A 13,533-nucleotide genomic window follows, 5' to 3' on the forward strand; every position below is an offset into this window, starting at 1 on the left:
ATGAGAGCGTTCCTCTCTCATGTCTTTTTCTCACTTATTTGAAGTTGGTGAGGCTCAGTTGGAAAAAGGTGATGTCATCATGTACCTAAAAGCACCAATCTAAAACATTTATCAAAATCTTGTGAAGTTTTATCAGATGTGTTGCTTATTATTCCTGGCACTGTCAGTCAACCTTAGTTTTAAAATAATTCACATAGTAAGGATGTTTCGATTTTTACAATACCACTTTAAAGTACGCTAATGCGTCCACAACATTATCTGTTATCTTTTAGATGACGTACTTTATCTTTCTTTCACAAGTGGATTCCAGATCGGTGTTTTGGACCTACTAATTAAAAACGATTCACTCATAATAACCAGATCACAGAGCAATAATGGTTTTATTTGGATGCAGAGGTCGTATACATCCAGTCAGTGGTATGGTGTACATTACATCACAGGGATTCAACCAACCAGACACTCATCAACAAACAGCATCACTAGACAAACAGTTAAAGAGAAGGTAAACTCCGGTCCCCACAACATGACAGCCTGCTCCCTTTTGAGATGTCCTTTTTGAATATTAACTTATTGTCTTCTCATGTCAGTAGACTAACAGTGTTACAAATTTCAGCATATATTCCAGGAAAGAAAATGTCTGGTAAAATCACATTTTGGGAGAAGGAGAGCGCACAGAGTGCCCTGTGACCTTTGCAAGAGGGCCATATCAGTCCCACTGTTTCCAACAATATACTGCAATGAAGGGAAGGAGCTAAAGGACAAGTTACGGCTCAACCACAGCACAGGCAGTTCACACAGAAAACAAAAAACTTAGAGAAATATTCTTCGATGATTCTACTGACCCTCATCAGTAGATTGCATGTATAGTAGTCTTCAGTGATCAGTCCAAACAACATACAAGCCTTTCACGATGATTCTTCTGTAATTCATGAGAGAACTATCTTTGCACAATGTATTCCTTGTGGTGGTTTGACGACTGAGTAGCATTATGAAGTAAAGATAAAAAGCAACATTATTTTTTAATAAACAACTAATAGACAACATATTACAGTAAAAAAAAGTAAATATAAAAGTCAAATACAAATTGCTGTTGTGCACAAAAGGCACTCAAATCTTCTGCTCCACCTAAACAGTGTCTATAAATAAAAAAACAAAACCAGTCTTAATATGATGATAATTTCACCTTTTGAACTTGTGTGCTTTCTTTGTATTTCAATAAACAAATGCTTTTTTTTGAAACATTATCTTCATAGATTTCCACCGGTGCAAAACTGTAAAGACAGACAAATATAACTATACGGATAAGCTTAATGATTGTAACATTATCTCCAGATCATAACTCCCTCGAAAAGGTGATTGTATCACTGGTTTGTCACAAGAAGAAGCAATACCAGCAGGAACCAGCAGAGGATGTGAGTGCACTGTTTGACTTGTATTGCCCTTTTCTGGCTGCAGGAGCTCTGTGAAGAATCGATCCATTGACAACAAGCAAATGTATTTAACTTACATGTATCTCAGTAACACTGCATAATGTACAGACTGACTGCAGTCGACGGTGGAATCTGGTTTACATGCTAATATTTAAGTTGATTTCACTCAATCAAGCATTGTTCTCTTTCACTTTTGTTTTCACAACTGCTACAAGCAGCTTAATATATCATTCCCAATCCCCATAAATGTTTAAAATAAAATCCAATATTGAATTAATTTGTGCATTTTACTAAGGCAAGGCACCACATACAGCCATTGTTTAACTGCCGCAGTATATGAGTCAGACGTTACAGCGTAAAGCATGCAAAACAGAGCAGGCTCTTTAAAATGCGGATAACAAGGTCTCTGGATGAGAGCTGTCAGAATGACAAGAGGTATAGTAGATATAAACACTGACATGTTCTCTATTTAGTTTCCTTCCATGAAAAGAAATAGTCTACAGCCAGAGCATAACTGTATCTATCAACAAGGATAAGGAGAAGCAGGAATAAGGAGCCTGTGACGGCTGTGATAACAGTATGTCACAACATCTTCTTCTCAGGTTTCTATGGCTGAGTATCACATTTTACATTTCGGAGAGGATCTGTCAGAGGGTATTTTTTCCATGTATATTATGCATTGATAGAATCAACCCAATTAGACTTGAAGTGGCAGCAGTTCAAGTTTTGCAAACTGAGGGTGAAAATGGGCGAGCGTGTCAAAAGCCGAAGAAAACATATTCAGGCTTCGTTGTCCGTTCAACAGCAATCGGGTTGTTTCTACAGTACAGTTACCAAATGCATTCTAAGCTCACAGCTACTATTTTAACTCTATTTTACATTGCTAAAAAATGTTTGTAGTTTACTGGAGATGATAAGAAGGTGGTTAAGGATCTTTACTCTAAGTGCCATTCACAGCCAACCCTTTGCCTTTATTTTTCTAACGGCCTGCACAAGATTAACACTTCAAAATGACAAGCTATATATTATGTAGAAGGTTACCACAGGATGCCTACAGTACATTAGTTGATGCATAAGTTAAGTCTGCCCACAGTCCACCCGTACATGATGGTGTGGGACAACAATGTTCTGGTTAGTATGTCTCAGACTCCAGAGATTATCTCCATGCCAGGATGTTTTTATCTTTAGCTGTGAACGGGATGACTTCAAGTGCAACATCTAGATTAGCACACAGATGACAGATTTAAAATTGAAAACATCTGAAACTTGATTCAAGAAAATTAGGTTTCAGACTAATATTTTAAGCTCCCAATGACCATCAGTTAAAAATCCAACATCATCTCTCAATGATGCAAGTCTTTAATGTTTTCCTAATTTTATACGAACCCTGCATGCAAAAGTATATAATGTCACTAAGTTGTTACTTTGCTTAAAATCCACTGTATTATAGCACAAACCGAAAGCATGGCGACTTCAAGTAAGTTTGTAAGTACAGCCTTAAGGCCTGCAACCTAAATGGTAACCAGACTTGGTATTTAAGCCTAAATGTCAACCGTCCAGATGAGGTGTTTTACAAACATCAGCATGAGTGACTGAAACATCAGCTGGACAACGTGAGCTGTGTGGAAACTAATACTAAATGTCTCAATCTCAGTATTGCTTCACTTGTATCCATTGTATCACTGGAACGAGAACATGACTACAGATTTTTTTGTTGTTGTTAAAATTGAGGTAAATCTGAATTGTATGTATTCTTATGAAATTTTTTTTGAATTAAATCAAGTTTCAAAGAGGGTGGAGCTTTACGCTAACACACCTCAACAGCTCCTTCCACTGTTTCATCACCATGGTAGTAACACTCGCTTCAAGAGCTTCCTGAATAATATGAATTAGGTTTGGCAGAAAAGAGAAATGAAAATATCCATATCTGCTCTTCACATATCAGCACTAATTACCATAAGTTAGGAAGATTTACTACCTTCCCCACCTCTGCTACATGGTACCAGACTTATCTCCAGCATCACCGGACATATTCATGTTAGAAGCAGCAGTTGTACTGTTACTTGGAAACATCTTCTCAGTGGGAGTTACAGCGGGGCTGCCGACCCCGGAAGAACTGGAGCTGCTCGAGCGATGCTGAGTGGGAGGAGGGCGCACCGGCCTCATGGGCGGGGGGCGTAGCTGAGCCCCAGCCAGCCGGGCAGAGAGAGCGGGTTTGAAGGTGGTCATCATCTCAGAGGTCGAGCTGCTACTGCGGCGCATGGCTGCATCGGGGTCACGGATCATCATGGTATGCAGAGGACTGCCCGGCTCAGAGCTAACTGGGTTCTTCATGGGCTCCAGAGTGTCCAAGACCACATCGGGGGCCTGCTTCACGGTGTTCTGTCGCTCCAGCTCACGGAGCTCATGGAGCGCTGTAGTCATTGTCTTCTCTATGTCCTGGTTAGAGAGGGATGACGACGAGGAGAACAAAACAATCAGAAATAACAGCCACGTCAGTGAGGCATGTAGCATTTAAAATAATAAGACATATATCCATGAGTTTTTAAGTGATAGTGTTTTAAATCATAAACTGTACACTTCACGTTATTGTTGACCATTTTCAGATAAAAACTGTACAGTGTAAGATTTGGAGGAAATTATTTATTAATTTATTTCATAATGTGTAATAAAGTTGTTTTTAACAAATACACAATCAAGTAAAACACAATAAAACGGCTGCATTCAATATACTGCCTATCATTTTGAGCTGACCCATCAAAACCCATCAGTTTGAGTCAAGTTAGTACACACAGAACATTGGATGTTTTAAATGTATTTGGATCTAATGACTGAAATCAATAACTCAGGTGGATGATTTGGTGCCAAACTTTCAGTGCTCTTTAGCTTGATATTCAGTTCCATACGTCTGTGTCCTTGAGGTCAGTCTGTCTCCCAGCTGCAGTTTGGCTCTGACATTTACTGTGGTCTCAGCTGCTGCTCTTAGATTGACAGCTACATCAGGCTGTCTGGCTCTTTTCTACCAAACCTACCAAATCCTCTTATATGCTAAAATTGCCAGACAGTTCACATAATTTTTGGTACTGAGACTACAGTGCCACCAAACAAACAAACTGTATATAAATACATTGTATCAAAAAAGTATGTTTCTCTGTATCACTTTTTCTTTTTTTCCATCATTTTTTTCTCGACCTGAAATTCCCGCCTCTTACCTCAGCTAGAGCTTCGGTCTCTAGTGATTTGTGGTCTCCAAGGCTGCTGTGACGAGTGGCCCCCGCCACTGGTCTCAGAGGGTGGCCCTCAGGATATGCCTTCCTGTCTGGGTAGTTGATGCTCCCTGCACTGCCAAAGGTGCCAATGTGCCTCTTTTCCGGGCTCTCCATTCGACTCTTGCTGATGGACACCTTGTGGGGGCTGCTGGGACACGCTGCAGCCCGTGGCGGAGTGTCAGCCACTCTGGTTGGGCTGTTGGTGTCTGTACCACTCCGATGACGAGGGATTGCAGCTCCGTCGGACCGTAACCTTACCCTGCAGACAGAGATCAAATCGGACCCACAGTCAAACAGGAAAACTCCTCATTAGCACTCACTAGAACTTCTCCAACAAGAAAGATGTTATTCTTAATTTTTCCCACCTCCCCATGACTCCTCCAAAGTTGTAATCAGGTGATTGCTCGCATGGTGACGGGACATCATTTTTGGAGGAAGCCTTATCATCCAGCAGTGGTCCACTGCTCGCTTCACTATCCGCTTTCTGACTGAGGTTATCTGAGAAAGCATCATCCCTGAAAGAGCAGAGGCATTGATGGTGAGCATAAAACCCACACAGGAAGTACATGTACTGTATACCTACAATAATTACATTTTAAGGGATTATTCAGTGAAACATTGTCCAACTTAACAGTTTAGAAATATTGTCAGCTTTACTGATGATGATGATTTGAAATGTAAGTGAGAGAATTACAGGACACAAGATAAACTGCTGTTACTCACAGGTCTTGTACGACAATGTACTGATGTGGGATGAGGCCATCCACACCATTGTGACGTCCCTCCCACCAGTCTTCAGAAGCTCGGTGATACAGAAGCAGAGAGGCTCCCTTTTTAAAGGACAGCTCCCTGGGGGTACGTCCCACGTAGTCAAACTTAGCGATGGCCTCGATCTGTTCGACCTCTGAAAACGTAAGTGTACATGAACACAAAGTCACTTAGTTTACATTGTAAATACTTTAAACATACCCCTGCAGTACTCTGCTAAGTTATTTTGATTACATGACAAACAGTCTCTACTGTTAAAACATGCTGTATAAGAAATAACGATTTTTAGGTCGCAACAAGTCTGATAAATTAAGAGTATTTTGCCAAAATTAAAAAAGAAACCTAGTCTTGTCTGAGGTGTATTTTACCATTCCAGCCAGCAGGGGGCAGCCAGAGTTAACAGCGATCAGCTCTTACCAAGAAAAAAAACACAGTTTTGCACCCCATAGTTTGAAAAAAAGCGGTGCAAAGATGTGAAAGAGTATAGTCTTAGTTCAGAGGAAATGAAGATAAAAAAACAAGCTGTTTTGTTCAAATTTGGTTTAAATTCCAAAGTAATGACAATAAAAAAGATACCGCATGGTTGTTTTTCTTCCATTAAAACACAACTGCTGCCACAGGACACCAACTTGAACTGGCTACAGGAACTACAGTGCAACACCTGAGACCATACTTTAACACAAGAACCCTCAGCATCAAAGCCTGCAGCAGGCAATCAGTCTGTGTTGTCTATTTCAAGTATGAGCAAGAAAAGAAAGAAAATGTTATTACAAACGTAACCAACAGCACAAATGAAGCTCAATGAGAGGGTTACCCAAGTCTGACCTCACACACTCGATATACACAACAGCACTTAGACCCGTCTACTGACTCTTCACATACGACACCGGAGATATTATTCTGTGTATTACCCGTGTTTTGGCTATTGTGCCTAACCCAGGCATGCATTCAAAGCTCAGAGGAGAATTGGGAAATACTGCACAAAGGAGAAAGTCTCAGGAGAATTGCTGACTAACACTGAACAAAGAGCAAGTGGGGTGGAGAGAGAGGGGGTAGAGAGAGCATAGAAACTATCAAACACACACACACACACACACACACACACACACACACACACACACACACACACACACACACACACACACACACACAAACACACACACACACACACAAACACAAACAAACACAGACAGATCAAAGAGGCAGCACTGCATGCCAACACTGTTTACTCAACTTCAAACATCACAAAGGTCTTTGCAATTGTAAGCTGCTGCAGCAGAAACCAACCAAGTCATCTCTCAGTAAAAAAAGCACTTAATGAAAAAGGTCAGTCTATACAGCTACCTTATCTACAAAGACTAATGAAATCACATTGCAAATATTCTCACATGAAACAAAATAAAAAAATAAATAAAAATACAAAAATACAAATACAAAATAAAGCTGATGAAAATGTCAACATGCTAGTGGCACTCGATGCAAAACCAAAAGATGCACGAACCTTCATCACTGGTGTGTGGTTCAGTTCCATTGTCAGCCTCGTCAATAGTTCCTGGTTCACTGTGTGGGCTGTCACTGTGGGGTCAAATGAAAAGGGAAAAATCACCGCTGTGTGAACATTGGAATATTACAAATATTTGTTTTATGAGCCTTAAATAAAACCCTTTCTTCTCAACCAAAACAACTGTAGTCTCAAAATAACTGTACTTTGCTAACCGGCAATACTCACCAGTACTCCTCCCCACCAGTCATGCACTTTTCATACACTGGGCCGTCCAGCTCCCGTTGATTGGGAAAGATGAGTTCATTGTGGATGATGATGGTCTTGACAACCTCGTTAACATGGGCCTGGCACGCTACAGGATCTTGTCCATCAGGGATGGGCATCAGGGTTGGACCAAAGCAGATGGCCAAATTGTATGGGTCCATCATGTTCTCATCACTGTACTGGGAGAGACTGAGGGACGGGGCAGGGGAGCATTGTGTGTTTAAAGATGTAAGCAACCTTTAAAAACATCAGGTAACATAAAAACTGTCAGTATAAGTTGTTGTCTAGTAATAGTCGGTAATGTTTTTTGTGCTAGGGCTACTCTTTTGTTTACTTTTGGGACACAAATTGTGTCATAAATCATAAGGCTGTTTTTTTTTTGTTGACCATACTAAACCTGCAATACTTTGTTTGATGGCCACTTGGGGACCCTGGAAACAAACTGTGAAACCAATACTGACATATAATCTGATTTTAAGTTCATAAGTTAAAATGTAAATAAAATAGCAACTTTATACATCCAGCAGGTCAAAAGCAAAATTATCACATTTTCAAAGTCATGTTGCTGCCTGGTGAATGTAAGAATGATTTGTCTCCATCGCTGCAAAATAACCCACAATGTTTGCTAACTAGCTGCTAAATGTGTTAGTTAAATCATATTTTAAGAGTTTTCAAATGAAAACCACTGCTGCTGCCACAATCAAGACAGAACTAGAGTAGAACAACTTTAAAAAAAAAAAAAAAAGATTAAGCTGAAAGATTATGTAAAGATACTTAGAAGTGAGGGGAACTAGCTGTGATCTTGTTCTGTTGATTAATCACTGTTCATGACCCTGTTCACATACATTGCATATAATTGCTTTCATACAGAGGCAGAGTCTGGCTTCAACTTAATACAGTTTTGACATACTGTCTTACATGCTCCCTTGCACAACTTAGTTTGGCATTTGCTTGAAAAGCACTCCGCCACCCCTCAAACAAATTGACTTAGCCGGCGTATGCTGCAACCCACTATGGATAGCCAAGTCATTCAGTGGTACAAGAGGAAGTCATAATCAGTCCTTGTACAGTATCAACAAGCTGAGGTTACCGAGTGAAACCACAACTGGAATAGCACCAACATTGAAGGGGGTATAGAAGAGCAGAATAAAACATGGGGTAAGAAATTTAACTATTTGTTATGCAGGCAACCCCAGAAAAAGGGGCATTAATAACATCCCTTAAAAGAGGACAGACAATCTGTTTCAGCGAGGCATGCGTTTCAAAGACCACGAATAACTCCTAAAACATTGCAAACAGATGTGACAATAAATAGGAGGTGGGATTTTTTTCAACATAATTTTTAATCTTGTCTTTTCACTTGACTGTATCTAATTTGTGTTTGTACAACATGGATTTTCCCCAGCAGAATCAAATTCACATGTGAGTTAAGTTCAAGATAAAATGACTTCACTGATGTTTGTGCAAAGAAAAAACTCATCTCTACATGTGTGTATGTGTACACCAGGACCTGTAGCTTATAATGCAACATGAATCAGTACCAACTCACTGATTGAGAAAAGCAAAAAGGTATCTCATGACGATTATGATGGCGCGAGAAAGTGTCACAGTAATCTGCTGGATGTGATGCGCTCTCTCAGCTCCAGACTCCAGTTCTGAAACACAAAGGACAAGTGTAACAACTGTGGTTTATACTGCAATAAACAATATAAACATAGCTTTTAAACTTGTATATACACATGGACATCAAGCCGTTTACGACAGTACACTGAAATTTAGGATAAACTAAGATAAAATAAGATAATCCTTTATTAGTCCCTCAGAGGGGAGATAACAGGATTATAGCAGCTTTACTCACAGTAAACAAATATCAAGTAATATAAATAAATATTAGAACAGTAATAAAACAAAATTAAATAAAAAATTAAACAGTCAGAAAAGTATTAAATATACAGATGGAATAAAAAAAATAAAACAAGTAAAACATGTGTATACGAATTGCACAAGGGTATATAACGGACCCTAGTGAGGAGCATTGATCAAAGTGAGCAAAAGCAAAAGGCAGAAGAGAAAGAAAATGTTATTTGACACTTTAATAGATGCCCCTCTGAGCTGTTCACCAGGCTTCTGAGGCCCACTGAGTGATCAAACTATTACTGTAGAAACAGCGGGGAAATTATTCTGCGGTGAACTTGCACGCGGCAGACTGATGTGGCCCACACTCCCCTCTTTCTACTGGCTCTCTGTAAAGCATCAGGCCGAGAGCCCTGGTGTTGAGATTGATTCCATATGCTGCAGTGCATGCCTTTCTCTTCTTCAGTAAAGAGTCTCTAAGAAAATACAAGGTGTGTTTTCTTTTTTTATATCCAACTAGTTCACTCGTGACTGCAGTGGCTTTTGTGTCGTGCGTGACTCACTGATGGTAGAGATGAAGTCCAGGAAGCGCTCCTTTGGGAAAATGGGGTTCTCCAGTCCTCTGAAGTACAGCTTCAGCACCCCTGCCACTGAGTTGATATCATGCTCATTCTGGTCATCAATCAAGGGATCCTCTCCTGATTAAGACATACAGTATATGTGTGTTTTCAGTGCTGACATTTGGGTTTAGATGGGTTTATTTTGTTAGTATTTGTGAGATTAAAAGAGGGACTAAAATGTCATCTGTCTTGGACTCACCTCTCTCAAATGAGTTCTTAATGTCATTGACTTCCAACTGTGATCCCGGCACGCGAAAGATGCCTTGCTGCTGCAAGCCTGAAAGAAATACAACCCATGATTTAGAGATTCAGAGTTACACTAGCTACAATTATCACCAAACCCCAGTGCCAGCTGCATGAAAGCCCATTGGAAACACATAACCCAGAGCAGGAAATGTAATCTAGTCATAAAGGGAGATGCGTATTTTTCCATGAGAGGGCCCCTCGGTGAGGCGGCAACATATGGTTTCAGTTAGAGGGCTTCTAATCAGTTTTCTAAAGTTTCATTAGGTCCAGATCTGGAGGAAAGGCCTGCAGGCTACAGCAGTGAGCTGAAGACAGATGTGAAGGTAGACAGGGAGAAGGTATAAACACCGTTAGGTGGGGAGGGAGCAGAACTGACTAAACCAAGACCAATTGGACATTCAAAACTCTCTATGTGTGATCTATTGTTATGAGTCAAATCACTGACAGGCAGCTGAGCACCTCAGAGACTTGAGGTGCAGAGCAGAGCAGGTCAGTACCTGCAGCTATTTGTGGAAATAGACCGCCTTGTCCAACAGCTACTGTCACTTCTAATGGGCGGAAGAAGTATTTGACCAACTTCATAGTTGGCTTGCTTTTTCTGCTTTTACTCAGACATATTCGTCACGACAACATGATGTGAGACGTACCGTATAGATTGATGTGTCGGATACAGCTTTCAACAACAAGTGGGATTGGTTGACCTGAATCCTAAAAAATACATTGATAAATGAATACAGACAAGGCAGAACAAAAATAGCAAACAATAAAAACATTACCAAAATGTATACAGCACCATTACTAATAACTAACTATAACTTCGATGTCTTATTAAATAAATACAGATTATCGTATCAATATGAAGAAATAAAGAATATCCTGTTCCAGTGCATATTACTTAAAGACTAGCAAGACAAGAAATCCATTTCATCACAAATGTCTCATAAACGTTTTATGTTGCAAATCTTAGGAGCAGAGGAAAACAGAGAAAAACAACCAAATTACTAGACACTGTTATTAAAAACATAGTCAGTTGTGGAAACTAGCAGCATGCAAGTGTAGCCCCGAGCAGTAGCCAGTCAATTTCTACTCTTGGTCTAAAAGTTTAGTGCCCTTGTGCCCTGAACTATAGTCCGCAGCAACAGATACCTGAACGCGGGTTCGGGCATTCCTTCTTCCTCTGGGACAGAAAGCAGCAAAGCACAGAGTAGCAGAGGAAGAGAGGGCAGAGAAGCACAACGTTAGAGAAGCTCAGATGACGAATCACCCCTCTGGAGGTTAAAGAAGGCTAAGCACAAGGACTGGCAGGAGGAAAGCTACAGATATGCAGTGAAGGTTTGGGTGCAGTTAGGGACATAGCAGATTCACTGCTGTCTCCTGGCTCTCAATTGTAGAAAGAGTGGGTTTGAAAATAAAGCCAGAGATGGTAAATTGTTCTGGAGCGGAATAAAGAGACAGCTGACTGCCGTTCTGTCTGCCCCGGCAGAACCACAGAAGGGAGAAGAAGGATTAGAGGTTAAACAGAGGCGTTATATCATGATCAAGGGGCAGCTGGAAGAGGGAGGAACAGAAGGCCAAAGTAAGGAAGAGAATGAGAGTGAAGGCCCGAGCTGCTTTCCCCTCCTGCTCCACAGGGGCTGCTCAATCATACACCACCAGAGGTACCTTGATGAAGCTTTCCATATTGCCGTTAAACAGCTTATGGTTATACTGGGAGCGTGGCCTAGGCTTCCGCATTTTCTGTGGTTTAGGGGGAAGGGTGGGGGGCCTGTGAAATGATGGACAAACGATACAAAAACACCATATTCTGTGAAAACTGTGCAACCAAACATAAAGATTCAAAAGCAGGTGTGAATGAAAAAACAAAGATTTTTTTTCAGTGAGGTATTTCATTAGAGAGGTCTTTATTCACTGACACATGATAAAAGTTAGCCTTTTAATTACCCCTGAGGGGATGTGTCAAAACCCTAGGTGTGGATCTTCAATAAACTACGTCTTGATTTAATAAAAACACAGCACAGATGAATTAACATGATTAACAAGGCCAATTAGATCACTATCAAGTGATCCAAGTGAGTTGGATCTGAAAGGTATTTGGATATATATCACAATCCTTTGAAAAAATAATCCGCAAAAGCAATATGTTGTATGTGCAAGTAGATGTATAATTCTTTGAGAATATTTTTGCTAATAACAAATGCATCATGGTCGAAAGGCAAAGGACATCATACCTTGTTGTTCCACATTCAGCCCTTTCCCCTGCGGAAACAAAAATACACAAAAGGGCCATGTTCACCATCACTGAAGGGTTTGATGAGATACAACATGACTATTGAAGGAGAGATGAATGGAGCAGTGCGTACTCCATTCAGAAACAAGCTATTGAGCAGTCGTCGCTGAAACCACAGGGGACCCAGAGGACCTTGTGGGGTTAGGCCCCCTCACAGGGCAAATAAAAGGGGGCTGGTGGCTGCAATGTGTATATTATGTTGGGGATGTCTGTGCTGGTTCACTAAACCTATTGTTATAGTTTTTCAACAACACATGCATATATACTAGGCGTATTATTTATTTACTTATTTACTTATTTCTTACTTATGTATACATCTGTTACCCCCTGTTCCTGTTATTATTTATTTTATTTTATCATCTGTGTGTTTAGCTTAGTTTATGGCATTGGGATGCTGCTAGTACGACAAAAAATTTCTCCTTGGAGATTAATAAAGTACTTTTCATTCATTTCATTTCATTCATTTCATTTCATTCATTTCGTATGCATGGAGAAAACATGCACACTTATCATTAAATCCAGCTATACTGTTTCGGACTAATTGAAGAATATGTCAAAGTGTATGTCTCTACTGATAACACACATCCTTCGGTCACTAAGTTAAAGATTAAGCAGATTTTCTGAATGAACTAATATTGTGTCTTTGTCTGACAATGACTGGATTATCAACTGGAGGACAGTCCATGTACAGAAACCCCTGAAAAGCATTATTTATTTCCTCCATCTAACAATGGACAGACAGAGCAAAGGCTAACCCATTTCTCAACATATCATTCTGGCAGATGGACAGGGTCTCTGGAGCATTCAAGTGAAGAAACAACAGCACATTTCCCAGACACCATTCCTCTGAGTGATAGCCGCTGTCTAACTCTGACCAACCAACCTCAAAATTACAGACTTTCTCAAGCATGAGCCAAAAAGTCTCCGTTGATTTTCACCTAAATTCATTCAAAAAGTGCCAGATTCAGAAATATATTAATTATATAAACATAAAAGGAGACGCGTACAAATCAGATTCACTGAACAACTGAATTGGTGACTCCTTATATGGGAAACAAGGGCTGCCAGATATCCTAGCACCATCTTGTCTGGTGCCAGTGCTCGACATAATGTTTTTATTAATACATGCAGCAAGATATAATGCCATATGGCACTCACCAGTCTCATCTTGTTCTCTCTGTCATGCTCACAAACAACCACGCACATACACAAACACGTAATTTTGGGCGTAAAGCAACGAGCAGAACACCCCCCCTGATTGATCACCTGAATAATTAAACATAGGTGGTAC

At 40.2% G+C, this 13,533-nt stretch overlaps 1 protein-coding gene across 2 annotated transcripts in view; it reads right to left on the reverse strand.

Annotated features, from left to right (window-relative positions):
- Nucleotides 1-367: 367 nt before the first annotated feature.
- The window catches only part of srgap3 (SLIT-ROBO Rho GTPase activating protein 3), a 50,932-nt gene continuing 37,766 nt past the window's right edge, over nucleotides 368-13,533 (reverse strand). The window contains exons 11-22 of one of the 2 annotated variants that reach the window (XM_068593433.1): nucleotides 12,184-12,211; nucleotides 11,102-11,132; nucleotides 10,603-10,663; nucleotides 9,909-9,986; nucleotides 9,653-9,787; nucleotides 8,785-8,890; nucleotides 7,197-7,424; nucleotides 6,969-7,042; nucleotides 5,423-5,603; nucleotides 5,065-5,214; nucleotides 4,643-4,958; nucleotides 368-3,869 (exon numbers count right to left, since the gene is read on the reverse strand). In XM_068593433.1, the coding sequence (XP_068449534.1) occupies nucleotides 3,423-3,869; nucleotides 4,643-4,958; nucleotides 5,065-5,214; nucleotides 5,423-5,603; nucleotides 6,969-7,042; nucleotides 7,197-7,424; nucleotides 8,785-8,890; nucleotides 9,653-9,787; nucleotides 9,909-9,986; nucleotides 10,603-10,663; nucleotides 11,102-11,132; nucleotides 12,184-12,211 (1,835 nt within the window). In that variant the 3' untranslated portion in view covers nucleotides 368-3,422. Of the gene's footprint in view, nucleotides 3,870-4,642; nucleotides 4,959-5,064; nucleotides 5,215-5,422; nucleotides 5,604-6,968; nucleotides 7,043-7,196; nucleotides 7,425-8,784; nucleotides 8,891-9,652; nucleotides 9,788-9,908; nucleotides 9,987-10,602; nucleotides 10,664-11,101; nucleotides 11,133-11,617; nucleotides 11,721-12,183; nucleotides 12,212-13,533 lie in introns of both variants that reach the window. The other variant, XM_068593431.1, reaches the window with a different exon arrangement.

This window comes from Clinocottus analis, unplaced genomic scaffold (genome assembly GCF_023055335.1).
Source record: "Clinocottus analis isolate CAN_PGR_092001 unplaced genomic scaffold, fCliAna1.0.p SCAF_3, whole genome shotgun sequence".
Classification (NCBI taxonomy): Eukaryota; Metazoa; Chordata; class Actinopteri; order Perciformes; family Cottidae; genus Clinocottus; species Clinocottus analis.